Source organism: Mustela lutreola, chromosome 2, assembly GCF_030435805.1.
Source record: "Mustela lutreola isolate mMusLut2 chromosome 2, mMusLut2.pri, whole genome shotgun sequence".
Classification (NCBI taxonomy): Eukaryota; Metazoa; Chordata; class Mammalia; order Carnivora; family Mustelidae; genus Mustela; species Mustela lutreola.
The window spans coordinates 85,415,039-85,436,276 of NC_081291.1; the positions used below are offsets into that span (position 1 = coordinate 85,415,039).

General features: G+C 33.9%; 1 protein-coding gene across 1 annotated transcript in view; it reads left to right on the forward strand.

Annotated features, from left to right (window-relative positions):
* Positions 1-21,238, forward strand: part of ZNF385D (zinc finger protein 385D) — a 936,273-nt gene that overhangs the window by 234,716 nt on the left and 680,319 nt on the right. Inside the window, exon 2 of the mRNA XM_059162500.1 lies at positions 5,485-5,703. Within this exon, the coding sequence (XP_059018483.1) occupies positions 5,485-5,703 (219 nt within the window). The remainder of the gene's footprint in view (positions 1-5,484; positions 5,704-21,238) is intronic.

Genomic DNA, 21,238 nt, shown 5'->3' on the forward strand with positions numbered 1-21,238 from the left:
GTATACCACATCTTCTTTATCCATTCATCTGTTGTCGGACATCTAGGTTCTTTCCATAGCTATTGTGGACATTACTGCTATAAACATTTGGTTACACTTGCCCCTTCGGGTCACTACTTTTGCATTTTTAGGGTAAATACCCCGTAGTGCAATTGCTGGGTTGTAGGGTAGCTCTTTTTTTCAACTTCAGTAACTTTTAATACTTCCTTTGGCTCCTCTGGGCTTTGATAATTTCTCAAACTTTGTTTCGTATGACCTTGAGAGTTTTCAGGAGTAACAGGTATTTTGTAGCATGTCCCATTTTGTAGCATGTCCTTCATTTTTTTGTCTGATGTTTTTGTCATGCTGTGACTTGGATTATGTGTTTTTGTAAGAAAGACATGTAGAGGTGAAAAACCATTCTCAATATGTCATATCAAGGATATATGCTGTCAACCTGATTTATCACTGCTGTTAGCCTTGATTACATAGATGAGGTAGTGTTTGTCAAGTTTCTCCACTCTAGAGTTACTTTTTCTCTTTCCATTCTTTGTTATTTAGAAATAGGTCACTAAGTATAGTTTGCTCTTAAGGGATGGGGGAGTTATGTTCCATCCTTCTTGAGGAAGGGTTATCTATTTAAACTATTTGGATCACTTCTTTATGGGTGGTTTGCATCCTCTTCCCCATTAAAAAAAAAATATCAGTATGTATTCATTGATATTTTATATTTAAAGTAAAAAGTATTCTATACTTTGGACTATAATCCAATAATATGGCATTTAGTTGGTTGTTCCAGCTTTGGTCATTAGGAGCTCTTTTAATTGACTTTTCTGTCTATTCCCCAACTTTTTATTATTAATAAGTGGGATTGCACCAAACTTAAGGTTCACCAGTGTTATGGCCTGTTACCCTGGGGGTGGTATGGGGAGGAAACAATCAGGAATTTCCAGGGCAGCCTTACCTTAACACCAAAAGCTGGTGCTTTGGTTCAAGTAACATTTCAACTTCTACTTCAGAAGGTTTCCAAGTGGGTCAGAGCAATGTACTGTAAATCAACTTCAAGAACCCTGTTGCTTCCCAGGAAAAACATTATTTTCACTTTTATTTTTCTCCAATTATGTTCAGAAACATGGTTTAATATAGCTTACTAAAGATGAGTTCTCTTATGTACCCCCCTTTTATTTCTATGATCATAGGATTAATTTAAACTTTTGTCTACAAAATTTAAACACACACACACACACACACACGCACACACACACACACACACAAATACCTGATTCTTACAGTAATCATCCCTAGAACAATGCTCATTCTTAAACCTATTACATGATACAGTCTAGATCCACATTATTTTGTAAAGCCATAGACTTTCTTAGTGTCTTCAGTGGTTCTGAGGGATAGAGGTTAGATGGGAAAAAAATTAATAGATAAGATAGTTTGGGTTCCATGCTGGTTACCTAAAACCTATGTAGGACCACTGAATTTTTTTCTCAGTGAAACTCAGATGAACAAAATTTCCCTTCTAGAAGCTAAATGATTGTTTTACGATATTAGGAGTATAAAATTAGTTTTTTCTCCTACTTTGTAGAGTGCCATTTGAAACATGGCTGTTTTCTTGCAAATTCTATAAATGTTTTGCAATGTCACACCCCAGTCAAGAATTTATTCAATATTTCCTTTTTTTCCTAATGTTCATGGCCACATGGTTAATGTACCTTACTTTTTAGTTCCTTTAAGAGTTGTTATACTTGCCTCTCCCTGCTCCCAGTGCAAAATTAATTGTTGACTTTGGGGACCTAGTCTTCACTTTCTTTAGTGATCAGGGAAGCCCTCAAGCATAAGCAAATAAATTTCATAGACTTGGTAGAAAATTTCTTTTCCAGTATTTTCTCCTACTAAATTGTTGGCAGACATTCTTATTTTATAGGTCAAAGTAGATATGTGAATCAAGGAAGAAAATGTTTCCTTCCAAACATTGGCATGTATTTATTAAAAATGATGTGTCACTTCTTTTGATGGCTGCATAGTATTCCATTGTGTATATATACCACATCTTCTTGATCCATTCATCTGTTGATGGACATCTAGGTTCTTTCCATAGTTTGGCTATTGTGGACATTGCTGCTATAAACATTCGGGTGCACGTGCCCCTTTGGATCACTATGTTTGTATCTTTAGGGTAAATACCCAATAGTGCGATTGCTGGGTCATAGGGCAGTTCTATTTTCAACATTTTGAGGAAGTGGTGATGCAACATGGGGGCTTAAGTGGGTAGAAGAAGAATAAATTAAACAAGATGGAATTGGGAGGGAGACAAACCATAAGTGACTCTTAATCCCACAAAACAAACTGAGGGTTGCTGGGGGGAGGGGGTTTGGGAGAAGGGGGTGGGATTATGGACATTGGGGAGGGTATGTGCTTTGGTGAGTGCTGTGAAGTGTGTAAACCTGGTGATTCACAGACCTGTACCCCTGGGGATAAAAATATATATTTATAAAAAATAAAATTAAAAAAAAAATGATGTGTCACAAGAGCTCATGTACTGGGACTATCTGTGTAGTTTGGCTTAATTTGGCTTAGTTCTGACAAACCTACCATTCATTCAGTAGGATATAGGTTCTCTTTTTTTACTTATTTATTTCAAATATATTTATTTTTTAAAAATATTTATTTATTTGACAGACAGAGATCACAAGTAGGCAGAGAGAGAGAGTGGAGGAAGCAGGCTCCTGCTGAGCAGAAAGCCAGATGTGGGGCTCGATCCCAGGGTCCTGGAATCATGACCTGTGCCAAAGGCAGAGGATTTAACCCACTGAGCCACCCAGGTGTCCCACAAATATATTGATTTTTTAAATAATAAATGTAGTAAGTGTTCATCATGTAAAGTTTTGAAAAATGAGGAAAAGATGTAGAAAAAAAGCCAACTGTAATCTCACCATTCAAGATCAGCGTCTATCATTTTTTCTAAGTTTTATTTGTATTTTATATAGTTGTAAACATTTGTAAATTTACATTTGTTTTTGTTTAATTATATAGAAAGAATTTCTTATGTTATAATTTTTTCTAATCTGTTTTATTGGCTATACAATATCACAGTGATTAAATGCACCATCCTTTACTTAATCTTTTCCACTAAATGATATTTGAGATGAAAGAGTTTAGAAATATAAATCAGCTCTAGAAAAGGAAAGTTTTAAAACATTCTGAATACAACCTGGAACAGATATTTAAATTGCTTTTTTTAGATAAAATAAGAAAAACAAATCTGTTTAATATATATTTTACTTTAACAAAAATTTTGTGATTATTTCACAAAATCTATACTCTTTTCAATATGGTCACTTAAATTATATGTTTAATATTTTGTAATAGGGGCTACCTGAGTAAGAAAAATGAAGTTTCCTTCTTAAAAAGAGGTTAGCATATTTTAAATAACTTGGTCCCCCCCAAAGCATGGATTATATACTTACTCTATTATATACTTAGATTCTTCAGTATTCTTCTTTTTTAATTTTTAAAATTTTTTTATAAACATGTAATGTATTATTAGCCCCAGGGGTAGTTGTCTGTGAATCGCCAGGTTTATACACTTCACAGCACTCACCATAGCATACCCTCCCCAATGTCCATAACCCCACCAGCCTCTCCCTCCCCTCCTCCCCCTGGAAACCCTCAGTTTGTTTTGTGAGATCAAGAGTCCCTTATGGTTTGTCTCCCTCCCTTCCTGCCCCCAAAACCCCCCACATTGCATCTCCACTTCCTCATATCAGGGAGATCATATGATAGTTGTCTTTCTCTGATTGACTTATTTCACTAAGCATAATACCCTCTAATTCCATCCATGTTGTTACAAATGGCAAGATTTTATTTCTTTTGATGGCTGCATAGTATTCCATTGTATATATACACCACTGCTTCTTTATCCATTCATCTCTTGATGGACATCTAGGTTCTTCCCATAGTTTGCCTATTGTGGACATTGCTGCTATAAACATTTGGGTGCACGTGCCCCTTCAGATCACTACGTTTGTAACTTAAGGATAAATACCAAGTGCATTTGCTGGGTCATAAGGCAGCTCTATTTTCAACTTTTTGAGGAGCCTCCATACTGTTTTCCAGAGTGGTTACCCCAGCTTGCATTCCCACCAACAGTGTAGGAGGGTGCCCCTTTCTCCACATCCTTGCCAGCATCTGTCATTTCCTGACTTGTTAATTTTAGCCATTCTGACTGGTGTGAGGTGATATCTCATAGATACTTCAGTATCTTTTAACAGATTTAAGTACTAGGTGTTTGCCTTGATTTTGTAGGTAAATTTTGATTGTTAAAATTATTTTGGTATTTGTTATCTCGTTCGTATGATGCCAAAGCCCATCTTCTAATGAACTTCTTATCATTATTAGTAAGCTGAATAATGTTAGGAACCATTCTCATTTTGCTTATCAGTTTATCTCCAGCACCTATGATATTGCCTGCCACACAGTAGGCAATTAATAAATGCATGTTAAAATGATTGTTGCTTTCCTCTGCCAATATTTTCAATGACAATAAAATAAATCCTTGAAAAATCTGGAAATTGGAATGGAGAAACCAAATTTGGACCATAAGAGTTGTACAGAGTCCCATGCAGTGAAAACACAGTAAAATTCTAGAAAGGAGACATTGTTTTAAGTAATTTCTAAATGAATAGTAAAATGTATATTGCAGTAGTTAGTTATTACTATGTCAAAGCCAGAGGTACTGGAATTGTCAATGGCCCTTTTCTCTTGGATTTGAGTATACAAAGCATTTATTTATCCCAAAATAATATATTATATTGTGATCCATAGTTAAGTTATACTTTTTATACCCTAATTATGAAGGTATCTTAGGTATTCAGAATTTCTTTTGTGTTCCAGGTATAAAATACAAAATTTTAGGTATTGAGAATTTTCATCATTTTTATATTTATAGGATATATCCAACCAGATGTAAGTGCCTTTACTTAATGGGCAAGGAATAGAAAAATAAAAGGAAGTTACTTAGTTGAATCAAAAGGGAAATATCTAGTACATTAATACATGCTAGAAAACAAGATGATGAAGAATTTGGGATTTGGAGATTAATAAAACTGCTTATTCCACCATTTATTTATTTGCTGTGTGACCCTAGCCAAGTTACTTAACTACCCTAAACCTCAGTTTCTTCACCTATGAGACAGGAAAATCTATAGTGCCTCTTTTGTTGTCAAATGATTCAGAGAAATGATGCATGCTAGACCTTGTCAGGACTTTAACCCACTATTTGATGTAGAAAAACCGAAGTGAATATTTCTCATTTGTATGCCATTAAAGAAGCTATCTACTTTTAGATGGTATGAAAGCGATGTACTAAAAAGGGAGGAAGTGGAAATTTTTGAATTCTTATCATCTAGAGCAGTGCTTATTTGCTACCCACTTCAATACTAGGAAAGAATCTAGGAGTCTCGATCAACCTGTTCATAAATTCCTTTGCACCCCTAGATTTCACATGTGCACATGATGGAGAAAGTGAGGCTGAATTTTTACCTGATGACTTTGAAGAAAAACCAGAAAGAGAAAAGAAACATACCAATTTCACTTTGTGCAATGTTTGCAACATTCAGCTGAATTCGGCAGCTCAAGCGCAAATCCACTACAATGGCAAATCACATCAAAAAAGATTAAAACAACTGAGCAATGGGATGCTGAAAAATGACAATGGTAAGTTTTTAAAAAAATATAGTCAATTTTACATTATCAACTTAAACTGTTTGTGTACCTGCAAATATAAATATAAAAGAATAGACTAATCTATTTTTAAAATCAGGACAGCACGTCAAGTAAAAGCTTTATCAGCCCAGTAGATTAAATTAAATACTCTCCCACAGCATTTTGGATGAAAAGGGGAAATTCTGTTTGTTGTATATATTTAATTGTATTACGACTGTGATCACAACCCTCCAAGATATTTGCTATAATTTGAAAAAGTTGATGTTAGAGTTCTTTGATATTCATCTTTAATATAGATTTTTGGAAATGGACATCCTTTTAAAATTTATATAAAACAATATTTAGAGTTGTTTTTTCATGTGAAGGGCTTTAGTAGGTTAGTGAGATTGCAGTTAAATTGAGAAAAATACATATCTTACAAACTAGATGTTTTAACATAAAGTATGATCTGTAATTACAGATTGATTAAATTGTTAGTGAAAATTCATGGTTTGTTTAATCATTTTGGAATATTTTTGAAAGTGTGGATTGAGTTTTGGAGTAAACAGATTTAAAAAATAACACAAAGATGCACACTGGGAAGAAAGCCAACTTTATTAGAAAAAGCCTGGAGAGGTGAGGGAGACGAGGAATGGATTCCTTTGAAAAGCTAAATCAATAGCAAACAAAATGTTACAATAGTGTATTCTGGTTGGGTGCTTCACATTTGATAAATAAAATATATTTTGTCAGAATTTTAATGGTATTTAAAAATGAAACTGAATTTTGATCTGTTCTCATGGCTTGCCATCAGGGAGATTTTTAAATGTAAATTTTGTAGTTTGCTTCAAGGCTACCAAATAATGAGAAGAAAAACAGTACATTTTTTAAGATGGAAATTATTTCTACCTTGCTTTGTGGTTTTTAGTAGGACTAAACTAAAATATTCTAATAAAAAGAACTCCATATTTCTCTTTCTGTGGTATGGCAAATAGTTAATCTTGGATATTATTTGTCAAAGGCATGTAAAAAAAACAAAAGCAGTCATCGGAAAATAATTGATAATTACTAAATTCTATGGGCATAAGATGAACTAGTAAGACAAAATGTGTTCGCTTAGGTCATGTTTAAAAATATATATTGCACAGCCTCTATTCTGAATTTCTTAATCTTATATTTGACATTTAGGTAAAAACTTCTTAAGCACAGTATGATTCAATTTCAAGTTGTTTTTCTTTAAGTCTGTATTGTTGGAAGTAATGGTGCCAGCTTTTGCATTTTCCTTCACCTGTGTTTATACTGACAAACCTCTTTTGGAGGAATCATAATTGATATCATAGAAAGAAACCAGGACAAAAGTCATGCCTGGCTTAGAAACTCAAATCAGAGCCAGTCCCAGACAAAATTTAGAATGGTCAAAAGTTTTCAAATGCTAATAATAGGAATGAGTTCCCTCAAATGGATTTTTTTAAAAATCATTTCATCAGCTCATTTATAATGGGCTAGCATTGTGGTAAAGTCTTTATATGCATTTTCTTATTTAATTTTCCCTTACAACCACAGAGATGTTGCCATTATCTTCTTCTTATAAATGTGGAAATTGAGGATAACATCGATTAAATAGTGTGATGAAGGTCACACCACTATTAAATGGTAAAACTAGCAATCAAACTCAGATCTTATTCATTTATGTACCTGCTCTTCTGAAGTCTACTGCCTCCTCAGAATGAATATTCTGCAAAAAGTGTGCCTTTCTTTACTCAAAGAGAGAAATCATTTTCATAGAACCTAAAAAAATACTATCATATTTCCAACAATGCCTTGATCAATATGGTGCTTAACAAAATTTATTGCTACATTTTCTATTCATATTTTTTCCCCAAGGCTCTTTCTAGTAAAAGTCATTAAAAACAGCCACAAATTAATAACACCTGGTTTGGGTCATAATTAGTTTGACTTGGGATGATACTTCATAGGAGTGATCACCTGTATCTCGAAGGGGATCTAGCTATGGGCAATCAACCTCACAACTGAGTTAGTACCTTACATTTATATAGAAACATATTATTTCTTATACATATTCCTTCATCTCCCCACTCTAAAAGTGTGCTTTTTTAGACCTGTTCAGAGTAACAAAGGAGCCTAATTCCAAACCGTATATATCTATTAATGGTAATTCCTTTATCACAGAGAAACCAAGCTAAAAATGGAATTCCTAAGAATAAAGGATCCTATAAATTCTTTGTTGAGAACATTATCATTTTTATTTAGAGAAAGATATGGAAATTATTTTAGTCTTCTTCTTGAATGTGTATACTTGCAAAATGGACTGCTATAATCTGCTTCCATTTAAGAAAATCTTCACTTCAATCTAGATTTCAAATGGTGAATAATTAAATGTAGTAGTGTCAAGAAAGCAATATGCCAATAGATATGTTTACCTGAATTCATCCAACCTTGTACCTAATTGATTTATTTTTAAGGATGCAAATAAAATAAATAATAGACATGGAACTAATTATTATTATTATTATTATTATTAATTTGGAATTATCTAAATGGAGCAAAACATACTATCATTTCTGTCTTTAATGAAGAGTATTGTATAATTACATGCCTTAAAGCATATCCTAACACACACTGCAAAGAACAGGAGTGAACCAGATACTCAATCACCACATCTAAAATTTAGTTTCTGTATTTCTGAGCAAAATAAGGCATTTCTCATGTCATCTCATTTATTAGAGAAAATGATCATCTGAAGATCACAGTGAAAAAATGTACTATGTGTACTAATTAATTAATAGACCCCATCCAGCACTTTTTATAGAAATCATTATATGGAATGTGTGTGCTCCAATCTTGGGTTAATGCTGTCCTGAGTTTCCAGTGTCCCTCCTGCTGAGTTGAAGCATGCTCTCAGCCAAAGGAAGCTACATTTCCTGAACTTGTTCCCTTGTTGGGGGCAGGCTGCAAAAATCCCAGCTCTTTGCTTCAAAAGTGGGTAGACAACTCTAAGAGGCCATTCCAGCTTCAGATTTGCAGATGCTACTGTCGCAGTGCTATCAGAGCCTCACCTCATCCCTGGCCCAGTCCTGCTTTCCTCATGCCTCACAGGTATAGATCCCTCATTCACCACGCACCCACACTTATCTGCATCTACTTCCTGGAAATCTATCTAAGATACCACCAATGCTTGCTGTATCTTAAAAAGTAACATGCATAGTATGCTTCATTGTGTAAAAGCAACAAAATTTAATACTTTCCCCATGTGCATTGTCTATTTGATGCCTGAATATAACCGTTGTCATAAAAAAATGCAAAGAGAGCAAAAAGTGAGCTAGTATTTATTGTTCCAGGTGTGTTCTAGATATCATCTATTAAATCCCAGTCAACAACTCTGAAGAGCATATATTGTTCTATTTTATAAATGAGATAGTTAAGAATCAAAGGGACTAAGACATTTGCCAAATAACTCTATCCACAAAGTTGCCTATGTCTTTATTATCAACAACATACCAAGTTCCCTAGTACACATAAATTCTAGTGTCACAAGTTTATGTCATGTATTTGGACGTATTCTTATGTTGTTGAGTTATGATCTTTTTAAAACTACTTACTTTACATTATTACAACAAATCTAATGTTTCCTTAAATTCTCTTTACCAAATCTAACTTCTGAAAATGTTTTATAGAGAATAGTCATGTAAATAGGTCTTTGAGAATTTATCACTGTTATTTCAGAAATACAGTTCTTTTTGTTGCACATTTTTTAAAGTGAGAAGATACAGAAGTGGCAAAAGGGTATTCTGTAGTTAAAAGTTGCTTAAGTGTGTGGACTTTATCATACTCTGGAGTTTCCATGCCTCACCCTCTCATAAAAACTATAAACTAAAGAAATTCCAGTACAAACTGTGTGGCTTACTCATTTTCTCTTTGGAAAAAATCTTTAATTTTGTATTTACTTAGAAATTAATTCTGTAAATAATAATTATTTTTCTGATGATAAAAATAATATTGTCCCATCTGGACTATTCATAAATGTACAAAAGTAATATAAAAATCGCCAAGAGTCCTGCAAAGGTAACTTCATCTAAATTGTCACAGTTCTTTCACATATGCAAATAAATGTGAGTAAGCAATATTGGATGTACAGTATTACAAGAATGATTATATAATAGTGTTTGCATATCACTATCTTTTTATGAATGCGTATTTTTAAATTACCCTAAAGAAATTAATAATGGAGTTATGATTTCTGGCTAAATATTGATATTTTGCTCAGATTTGTCATTTTATATTCTAATTATGTAATATATTTTATATTATATATATTATATGTTTTATAATATATATATTTTATATTATTGTATATACAGGGATTTTATAAGATTTTGAAGAAGTATAAAATCGAGTAATAAAATGAAGTATACCAGATATATACTAGTATATATATATATATATATATATATACTAGTATACTAGAGTACATAGATATATTTTTATCTAAAAATTGAAATTTGAAAATTAGCATAAACATGCTCCTTTGAGTCATAAGAGCATTTTGGAATACATGTAACAAAGGGTAAAACTTTCAGATGATTTAAAGTTTCTGTGACCAACTAATTTAGTTCAATTTCATGAGCTCCCTCACCATGGTTAAGCTGTTGTGAAAGCTTGTTAAAGGACTGAGTAACAAGTTGACCTATTGTGACAATTTTATTTTATTCATAATACCTTTGTCATATTTGAGTTATTTTATTAAGCCTGGTGTTCCATTTTTATTGAGTTGAAACTGCTATCAAATAATTCAGTTTTATCTTACAGTATTCTAGAGTTTCAGTGCCCATTGTTTTGTAGCACATAAATCTAGAATATTGCCGCCCTTATCTATCCTCTTAGCATTAAATTTTCTTTTATTTAACAGAAAATCTAAATAAAATTTTCCTTTTGAGCTCTCACTGATATATTTTCTTTTCTCTTTTCCATTGATTGTCCCAAATGAGGTTTAAGGTGTCAGTGGATTTTCAATTTATAAGAGGTGCCTTCTCTTGCAACATTGGTAGTTAATAAAAATTCAAAATAGCTTCATAGAACTTTTTATTACTTTAGGCCCTGATTTTATAATATATTCTTCATTTATATAAAAATTAGTTTTACCTTTTGATTTCCAAAGACTATTTGTGCTTTTGTAGAATGTCAGTAGACTAGTTGGAACTTACTAGTTTAGTTATAGATCAATAGTGATGCCTTTTGGAGTCATTTTATTAAGTAATGATAACTGCTTTCTTAATAATATCTTTTCTATATGAGTATGTGACATAATGTGACATGACAATAAGGAATTTTGCCTTTTCTCAAGCTTCTCTCTTCTTGACTATATCGTTTAGAAGCTTCAGCCTAGGGGAGACAAGGAAAAAATGCTGATATTAAATTGTCCAACATTATGTAATAAGAAATTTTGTTCTTGTTTGAATGATCCAAGTTTCTTTTTTACCACTGAAGGATAAAAATATGGGATAAAATGACAAATGCTAGTTTTGTCATGTTCAAATTTTGAGTAGGTTTTCGGCTTTGGTTATCAAATTTGTTTCTTCTCCATAAAAGGAAAACACATTGATCATTTCAAACAGGTGAAATTCTAGCCACTAGCTACTTGCTGCACTTGGACTTAACATTAATTTCATTGAAGAGTAGCATCTTTGTCAACACAGAGATTTCTTTTCCAGTGTATATCTCTCTCTCTTTTTTTTTTTTTTTATAATCTGACATTTTATAATCTGAAGCTGATAATCCAGCATGACCCCTGTCTGGAGATCACCTCAGTAGGCAGCTGTGCCCGAAAAGAAGTGTACTCTGGTTCTTCATGATTGTTGTTATTGATGAAAAATGAGGTGAAAAAAAAATGAGGTGAACCGGCCACTAAGAGAAGCCTTAAAAAAAAAAAAATAGAATGAGTTAAATGCATGTTATTTAGTTTGAGAATAGAAGGTATTTGGGATGTAAGAATTTTCTTTGGTAATTTTCTATCTGTATGTGTGTGTGTCTATTTGGGGAAGGTTTGAAGAATTGGAAACTTCCAGCAGCAGTATCATAAACTGAGGGTGCAAAATAATTCATTTGTGCATTGGAACTTCAAATCTGTTTAGCTCAGGTCAAACTCTCGTTTCTTCACCTTTTGCCCCTTTCGGTCACTAACTACTTCCACAATAATATCTTCCAGTTCTAATGTTTCTATTCTCTAGGCTTAGGAATATAATCACTTTCACTTTTCTATTTTTGAAAGTACACCTATTTTTCATTATTTTTCTATTTCCTTTATGTTTCCCCTAAAAGTAATTTGCCCATGGTAACGATGCTAGTAGGTAATGGAAATGGGATGCTTTTACGTATGAATTCCCCTTTCCTAAACAGATTAGTTTGCATGTAGAGGCCACCCTACTTACACTGGCATTGGGAAGTTTCTACAGCTTCGCCCCAGGCATGGCATGCTTCATCATTTTGTGCTTGTTTCTCAGAAACACAAAACAGTAGTATGAGCATATGTGTATGTGTGTGTGTTTTTAAGTTGGTACTTTAGATTAATTCATTAAATAGACCTCCAAATTATTGATTTTAAGTCTTTGAATAAGATGTAAGAAACTAAATTTTCAAAAATAGCAACCTAGATACATCTATTTGCTCTTATTATTTCCAAATTCGCAATGATGTGACATAAGAAAGTTGAGAACAAAAGTAAATAAATCCATAACCGCATGCGCAGTGAAGAGTAAAATAGGATTTTCTGGAAGATATAACAAAATGTGATGAGAATGAGGTAAAACCCTGAATCTAAACACAAATATGGAAACCCATAGTGGTAGGGTGGGGGGGAACAAAAAAACAAAACTCTACAGTTTGAATTTCCAACAAAACTTGAGAATACCTCAAAGATTAATCTGAAATAGCCTTAAAGATGCAGCTCAGTGTTTGATGAACATTGTGATGAATTTAGTTATGTTGGTTTGCAGTTAGAGATGGGATATAACCTACCTGCAACCTAATTATAGGCAAGTGAAGAGCAAATGAGTCTGGGGACTATGAGCCAAACAGGTTGGAAAGTGAAGGTCTTCTTGGGATGAGGGACAAGGGAAAGGAGGAGCCAGACTTATCTAGTCTGAAATTTTAATTTGTTAACTTTATAATGTGTGCTGTAATTCTTTCTTAGATGTCACTTATGGAATCTTCAGTAAAGATTTTAAAGTAAAATGTTTAATATAAACATATAAATGGAAATGTAAGGTAAACGTGTAAAAATGTGAAAATACATTTTTAAAGTAAAATGTTTACTGACATTTTTTTTTTTTAAAGATTTTATTTACTTGACAGAGAGAGAGAAATCACAAGTAGGCAGAGAGGCAGGCAGAGAGAGAGGGGAGGAAGCAGGCTCCCCGCAGAGCAGAGAGCCTGATGCAGGGCTCGATCCCAGAACCCTGGGATCATGACCTGAGCCAAAGGCAGAGGCTTTAACCCACTGAGCCACCCAGGCGCCCCTGTTTACTGACATTTTATATGCAGTTAGATTCTTCTTGGAGAACTTAAATGGGTGTCAAGACTATCCAAGTTGAGGCTGATACTCTGCACACAGGTAGAAAGGCAAAAGACATTATATATTTCCAACCACTTGTATCAGGTACAATGTTGAAATCAAAGATAGGAGCGAGACATATTTACTATTCACTTAAGGTTTGCCAGTCTTTAGAGGAGAGAAGAAATGAATGTAAATTTCAGTTTAAGATTTTACTTTGGACAGAATATGTGATGAAAAACACATATAATTTTCCTTTAAGATTTTATTTCAATGGCTAAATAGAAGTACACAAGTATAGAGGGTTGTATGAATTAATCAATGACTTAAAGGTATGAGTATGGTTTCAAAAGGAGAGAAATAAAAAGAGAATTAATTTAAGAGTATTTAACTTCTTTAAGATCTATTAAACATGTATATGCAGTAGTAATTCTGACAATAATTCATTTCTCAATTCAAATCTTCTAACAAAGAAAATTCATGCAATATATATGTAACTACCAGGAGAAATAAAACAGTGAATACAGCTTGAATGAAGAATTAACAAGGTTCTAGATTAGAGCCCTATTTGTATGCTGTGTGACTATTATTACATTAGTTTAGAACAGTGTGGTTGAATGTTAAGACTGAACAGAGGAGAAGCTGATTGGAGGGTAAGTAACAAAGATGATAATTTGACTAATTGCTCATTCAGTTTGTGCTACTGAATGGAGTTTTAGCTCATTGATAGAAGAACTATTGCTGAGGGAGTTATGAAATAGTCAAAATAAAGAAGAGGAAAAGCATCCTTAAAATTTAATTCTTGTTATAGAGGAGGAAGTGAAAGGGTATCTTAAGAAGTTAATGGTGTCAGAAATGTAAAAAATGAGTAATATTCATTGTGAATTTGCTTTGTGCTATGTATGTTATCAAATGTATATTATTAAATCATATTTCTGCAAGTTACTGTAGTTTATTTGTGTCCATTATGTAGACCAGTAAAATGAGACAAAGAAGGTAATTTGCCCAAGGTCTTTTAGCTAGAGAGAGGTGGAGTCAGACCCTGATTCCTGGTGAGCTGGCTCCAGAATCTATACTGATATCCACGATGGTATATCACCTCTCAAGCCTGGAGAACAGCTATGCTTGCTCCAGGGTTTGGAAAGCAAAGGAGGAGAGAATTTTAGAAAAAGAATGTGGTTAACCACTGGGTCCTGAAGGCTTTATTCAGAGAGGTTGAGAAAGGCAACCCCTATTGGAGATCCGAAAATTATAAAATGGCAGGCTTCTTTGAGAAATTATTTCAGTGAAGTGGAAGAAGCCAAACCAGATTTTGAAAGGTTAAGACAGTATTTCTCTGTTGGTCTGTTGGTGATTCTGATTCAGAATCACCCTGAGTGTTTCCTTAAAAATTCACATTCCCTGGATATACATTCCAAGGTCCTTTAATTGGGATTCTCCAGCACCATTTAGTTAGAAGAAATAGAAAATCAATAAGAGGGAATGGAAGAGAAAAAGCAATAAGATGGTCATGGCCTAATTTGCATACTTCATTCAGCAGCAAAAGTTCTCCTATAGAGGCATTTTAGTGACCATCTGTTTTTATTTTAACATGTGCTGGGGAAAGATGAATTGCAAACCCAAGAGACTAATCAAAGTGTTTTCTTGTTATGTTTTCAGCCACGTTTCAGGGACTCTCATAGATCTACAAGTCTTGAAACCAAATGGCTCTCTCCCTCTATATATCTAGCTCTGGTGGTTGTGAGTGGGCCCTGAACACTGTAGGTAATTTGAGGAACAGATAATCCATCTGTGCGGGAGCAGCAGGGTTATATACACCACAGTTTGCATCTGGTCTTGCTCTTTTGTTTGGCATACTGACTATGAAATTTTACAACTTAATCATAAAAAAGCGTCCAAGTTTATATACTTTATTGCAAATTACCTCTTTTGGCAATATTTTATATGTTTTTATTTTTTCTTTTTATATCTTCACTTGTTGAGAATGTCATCTTCATATGGTGGTCATTTTTTCTCCTAGAAATACATTTACATTTTTACCTAAAAAATACTTACTGTATAATTATCAATATTTGTTGAAGACAAGTGTTCTGTCATGTCTCTTTTACTTTTTACCTTAACCAGCCACATATGTGCTAGAGTCCCTAGATCCAGTACGTTCTTACTGAGATAAGAGGTCTTAGAGTCTTTAGTTTTTTTTCTTTTCATTTCATCTCCCATCTAAAATTCAAGGCTTATACTTTATAAATTGATTTTTACCCTGGGCTAAGTGAATGCTTTTTTGAATACTGGTAACTTTCTTTATGTTTAATTCATCCATTATTAAATGTAAAAGAAATCCAAATTAAAGCATCTTAATAACAAACTATATTACTTTTATTTTATTTCAACAAACATGGAGGAACCTCTGCTAACATCATTTTTTATCAAGACAAAAAGAGGTTTAGAATTATACTCAGTTACTAACCTCAAAATGCATTTTTTGAATGCTGAAAAATCACAATTTTACATGTAGTGGAAATGTTTTCATTATTTAAATCTTTTCATCAAGAAGTCATATTTTGAGATAATAAATTACAATAGTGTCAGAACAACCTAACACATCTTATAGGTATTCAATAAATATTAAATTATTATAATCCTGTCAGACACATTTTATTTACTCAAGTATTCAAGGACCCTGTTTGCTAACATGACTAATGAAAGTGTTAATGATGTTTGTAATTCATGCTATCAGGATTTTATTCCTACTTTCATAAAATATTTTTCCTTCTTAAATAAAATTTCCTTAAGAAATTTCTTTAGTTCATGGAACATCTTAATAATGTACAATATTCTCACTATTATAAGCATCAGGATCCTTTTTAATTATACTTCTGAGGTCGAAATTTTAAAAATCAAAGTGAAGATCCCTACATTCAATGTGTATGATCCTGAAATAATTTCTTTAACCAAACTATCAAAGATACTGTCTTTGCCATCACATACTACGGTTGACTTATTAATTTTATGATGCTTACAAATGTCTTTTCCTTGATAAACTATTTAATGACTGCCTTTATTAACTCTTATAAAAGCCCACCACCAAATATCATATGCTATAACATAATTTCTCTGAGATTCAATTACAATAAAATTGTATAAACCAAACAGCACACTCAAAAAACAAACAAATAACATATTTCTTTTAACATCACCGGAAGAGGAGTGCTCTTTGTTTCCTTTGGAGTTGTAGCCTTAGTCATCCAGCAGTTGAAGGAGCTTAAAATTTAATAAATAAAATGAGAGAATAGAGTTATCTAAAATATTTCTGAGTTATTTGTTATTATGAACAGTACCAGATATTTGTTTACCATATGTGATTCAGGGAAGTATTAAAATTAAAGAAGGGGGGTTGTAGTATAGGGGAAAACTGGAAGTGAAACAAAAAGTCCCAGAGAGGTAAGATATATTAGGGATCTTAAAGAAACATCAAGGCTTAAAGAAGTATTAGAACTCACTCCAGAATAGTTCTACTTTGGTGAGTTTGTGCCAAATAAAGAGACAAGAAAAGGAGGGCTTAGGTTGCACAGTAGAGCTTTGCTTAGTTTTCTGATGGAAGGAGAAACTCCGGTATTTCCTTATGTCTCCACATGGTGAAATCATACATAACTGAGTTGCTATGGGGTCTGTCATGGAAAGAGGCAAGGAATGGCCCACATCCTAGACTTGGTCTTCGTTTGATGATGTAGCAGAGACTCAAAGTGGTTTATAGCATTAACATGAATCAATATAAGGTCAGGTTAGCCAGGCAGATATTCTTATTCCTCATCTAGATAGAAATGAAATGAGTTTTGGTTATAATAGCCATGTAAATGGTAGAAGACCCTAAGATGGGTGCCCAACCTGCTGCACCCCATTGACATCCACCAGCAGATTTCAAAAAACCATCATTATGGTGCCAGAGATCACCCTTACTCCAAATTTGTTCACGTAAGACTTGCTCCAATACTAAAATCTTCTTGGACAGGAACAGAGGAAATAGAGATTAAACTGAAAGGCAATTTTAAAACTGAAAGTGACTGAATTATCCAAAGAGGAACATTTGAATCAATACACAGAGAGAGCTACTATACTTAGCATATTTAGCTATTCATTTGTAACTCTGCTACATTTCCCATATGGTATGTTTTTTTCTATCTCTAGTTGTGCCGTTTTGCTCTCTCAGTTCTCAGATTGATTTCTTGGGTGTCCAGATGATTTGGTGTTTATATAGTTGTGTTCAAGGGATGAGGCAACCTAGAGTATCCCTGCTCCTCTGCCATCTTAATTCTGTCTCCGGAGATTTGTGGTGTAGTCACCCCTTCACCAACATGGTTTGATCCATGCAGGTCTACTTATATGTGGATTTTTTTATACTACAGTGCTATACATATATTTTCTCTTCCTTATGATTTTCCTAATAACATTTCCCTTTCTCTAGCTTACTTTATTGTAAGAATACTGTATATAATAAATATAACATATACAGCATATGTTAACCAACAGCTTATGTTATAGTAAGGCAACACTAGGCTATTAGTTGTTAAGTTTTGGGAAAGTCAAAAGCTACATATAGATTTTTGATTGCACAGGGGACTAGTGCCGCTAAACCTTATGTTGTTTAAGGGTCAACTGTATTTGTATGTCTGACTTACTTAATTTAACATAGTTGCCTTGAGGTTCATCCATGTTGTCTGAAATAGCAGAACTTCCTTGTTTTTTAAGGCTGAATAATATTCCATTCTATATTTATATCCACATGTATAACATTCCATTGTATATGTAATCCAAACACATACACAGACACCACATTTTCCTTATTAATTCCTCTGTCTATAGATACTAAGGTTGTTTTCATATCTTGGCTATCTTGAATGATACTTCAATGAACATAGGAGTATACATATCTCTTTGGATACTGATTTCTTTTCTTTCGGTTATATACTTAGAAGTGGAACTCCTAGATTATAGGGTGGATGGATCCAAAGAAACCCACATGGAGACACATTATAATCAAATTGACAAAAGTTGAAGAGAGAATTTTGAAAGCAGCAAGAGAAAAGTCACTTGTTGTGTACAAGGAAGCTTCCATATGATCATAATGGATATTTCAGCAGAATCCTTATAGTCCAGAGAGGGAGATGTATAGTCCAAGTACTGAGAGGAAAAAAACCTGCCAACCAAGCGGCTATACCAGGCAAGCATGTCCTTCAAAAGTGAAGGAAAGATAAAGACAAATAAAAGCTGGGGGAGTTCATCACCACTAGACCTGCCTTACAAGAAATGCTAAAGAGAATTCTTCATAGCTTACCATAATAGTGGTGGGTCATCATTTTTAAATTTAGTAAAAGTTAGGGCGCCTGGGTGGCTCCGTGGGTTAAGCCGCTGCCTTCGGCTCCGGTCATGATCTCAGGGTCCTGGGATCGAGTCCCACATCGGGCTCTCTGCTCAGCAGGGAGCCTGCTTCCTCCTCTCTCCCTGCCTGCCTCTCTGCCTACTTGTGATCTCTCTCTGTCAAATAAATAAATAAAATCTTTAAAAAAATAAAAAAAATAAAAAAATAAATTTAGTAAAAGTTAAAAGATAAAAGTGCTAAAAATAACTATAACTGAATTATTTAGTAATATCTAAATAGACATAAATTGGGAATCACTCTTTGTCTTCAATGCTCCCCAGATGGTTGATTTTTAGTTCCCTGTGAGATAAGCCTTCCCAGGAGGCTCAATGTTCAGACACATCATCTCCTGAGGGATCCACCCCACACATGCTTTATAGATGATTGGATAGGTCTATATTTTTAGATGAGTGTAGCTCAGATTTAGTTAAAACCTCCAGTAGCTATACTTAAATTTTGTTGTAAGTTCTCCTTTCTTAATGTAAATATATTGTAAAAACTAATATATGGGTTCACAGCAGGCTTGTTAGGTCATGTTTTAACCACTGCCTTTATTCTTCTTTAGTTTAAAGTGTTAGCAGACTATTGGGTTAGTTGCCTGAAGGAAGAAATTAAAAATATTTATCTCCCACTTAATACTCAAAGCAATGGGTATGACTTCTATGTAAAGAATTCCTTTCAGAACCTAGGGGAGAAGAAACATAAGCACGAATTTCATTACTAATTGTTTTTTTTTTTTTTTTAAGATTTTATTTATTTATTTGTCATAGAGAGAGAAGCGAGAGCAAGCACAGGCAGACAGAGTGGCAGGTAGAGGCAGAGGGAGAAGCAGGCTCCCAAGCAAGGAGCCGGATGCGGAACTTGATCCCAGGACGCTGGGATCATGACCTGAGCCAAAGGCAGCCGCCCAACCCACTGAGCCACGCAGGCGTCCCTCATTACTAATTATTGATCTAAACCCCCCAAAAAAACTTTTTGCCTACTTTTATGTTTCTGGGGATGTTATTCCAAGTATGTAACACTTGATTTCTTTAGGTAAAATCTAATGTGAACATAACTCTTTCCAACTGAGAAATGTTTATGTGAATAAAACAATAAAACTAAGGTGTATGTAATATACACACATATAACAATTACTGCATAATTTTGAAACTATGGCCCTGTTTGAACATGTAGAAAAAGATGGAAGTATGGTTATTCTGAAAGGAGGATCTCCCGAAACTGAGACTTATTATTCAGCTGCTAATTTGCTTTCAGTTCCTCCTAATTTTTTGTAGCATTATTTTATTTACCTTAACAATTTAATGAGATTCTTGACAGAAGCAAATGAAGGAATGTAGGTGGAAGTATTTCAACAATCTCTTTTTCTTACAAAGATGCAAATTTTAATTAGTCATTTCTTTGAAGTACATCTGAGTTATTTGAACATAAAGACCCCAAGAATTTAATAGGAAGTTAATTCCACATTAACACCTGAAGTAAAAGTCAAAGGAATAAACTCTGAGGATTTGTGAGATTTCTGGAATGCTTTTTACACAGAAAAATTATCCATTACTCTGTAGTAATTAGCACTGATAACATCAAAGCCAAAAACATTTCAGACTTGGGGCCAGTCAGGAGGAAGAGATGTGGGGAAAGTGCATTGTCTTTTGCAGGTGGCTTGAAAAAAGAGGCAAAATGAACTGTGGCAACTGTGAGAAGGAGGGGGCCCAGAGAGAATCCCTAGGACTACACAATTTTTTTTTGACAATGAGTCTGCATTGGAGATGTAGACCCAGGTAGTCGAATTGAGAGATACTTATATTTGGGACTTTTGTATTAGTGGTCTTAATCAGCATTACCTGAGTACTTTCCAGTTAGTTCTTGAAGGCCTACCCCAAATTTATTGCTTCAAAAACTCTGGTGGCCGGCTAAGCACACTGTTTCTTAAAAAGCCCTTCACATGCTTCTCGATGTAGGCTCAAGTATGAGAATCACAGCCTTATGTCATAAATGATCTCAGAAGGAATAATTTTAGCGTGAAATAAAGTAATTTATGTAATGTACTTAGTGCAAGCATGCAATAAAATAAGTGTTAGATATAATTATAGTTAGTCCTTATGAAACCTATTATCAGTTGGCAGAAGAGTCAAGATTGGAAAGTATATAGGCAAAGACTTTTAGGACTTACAGTGTCCTTATAAAAATACTTCAGAGACCCCCTCCTACTGTGACCTGCATACAAATCTACTGGGGATTGCAGATGCAGATTCGTACTCAGACTGTCTGGGGCAGGGTTTGAGATGCAACATTTCTAACCAGCTCCCAGGCATTGCTATTGCTGCTAGTCCTGGGGCCACATTTGAGTAAAAGAATCTGGTGTGTGACTCCTTTTCCTTCTAATTCACAATTCTTTGCAGCCTCCAAAGCAATATGAAGCAGAAGTTTGTGTATTCATAAGAGACCCAAAAAATAGAAAGCTAGTTCCAAGTTGGGATTCTCTGGAGTTCATGTCATCTACTCTCTTGAATTGTAACTTTTGTTTCTTTTTCCTTAGGAAGCAATTTAATGGTTCTTAGAAAAGA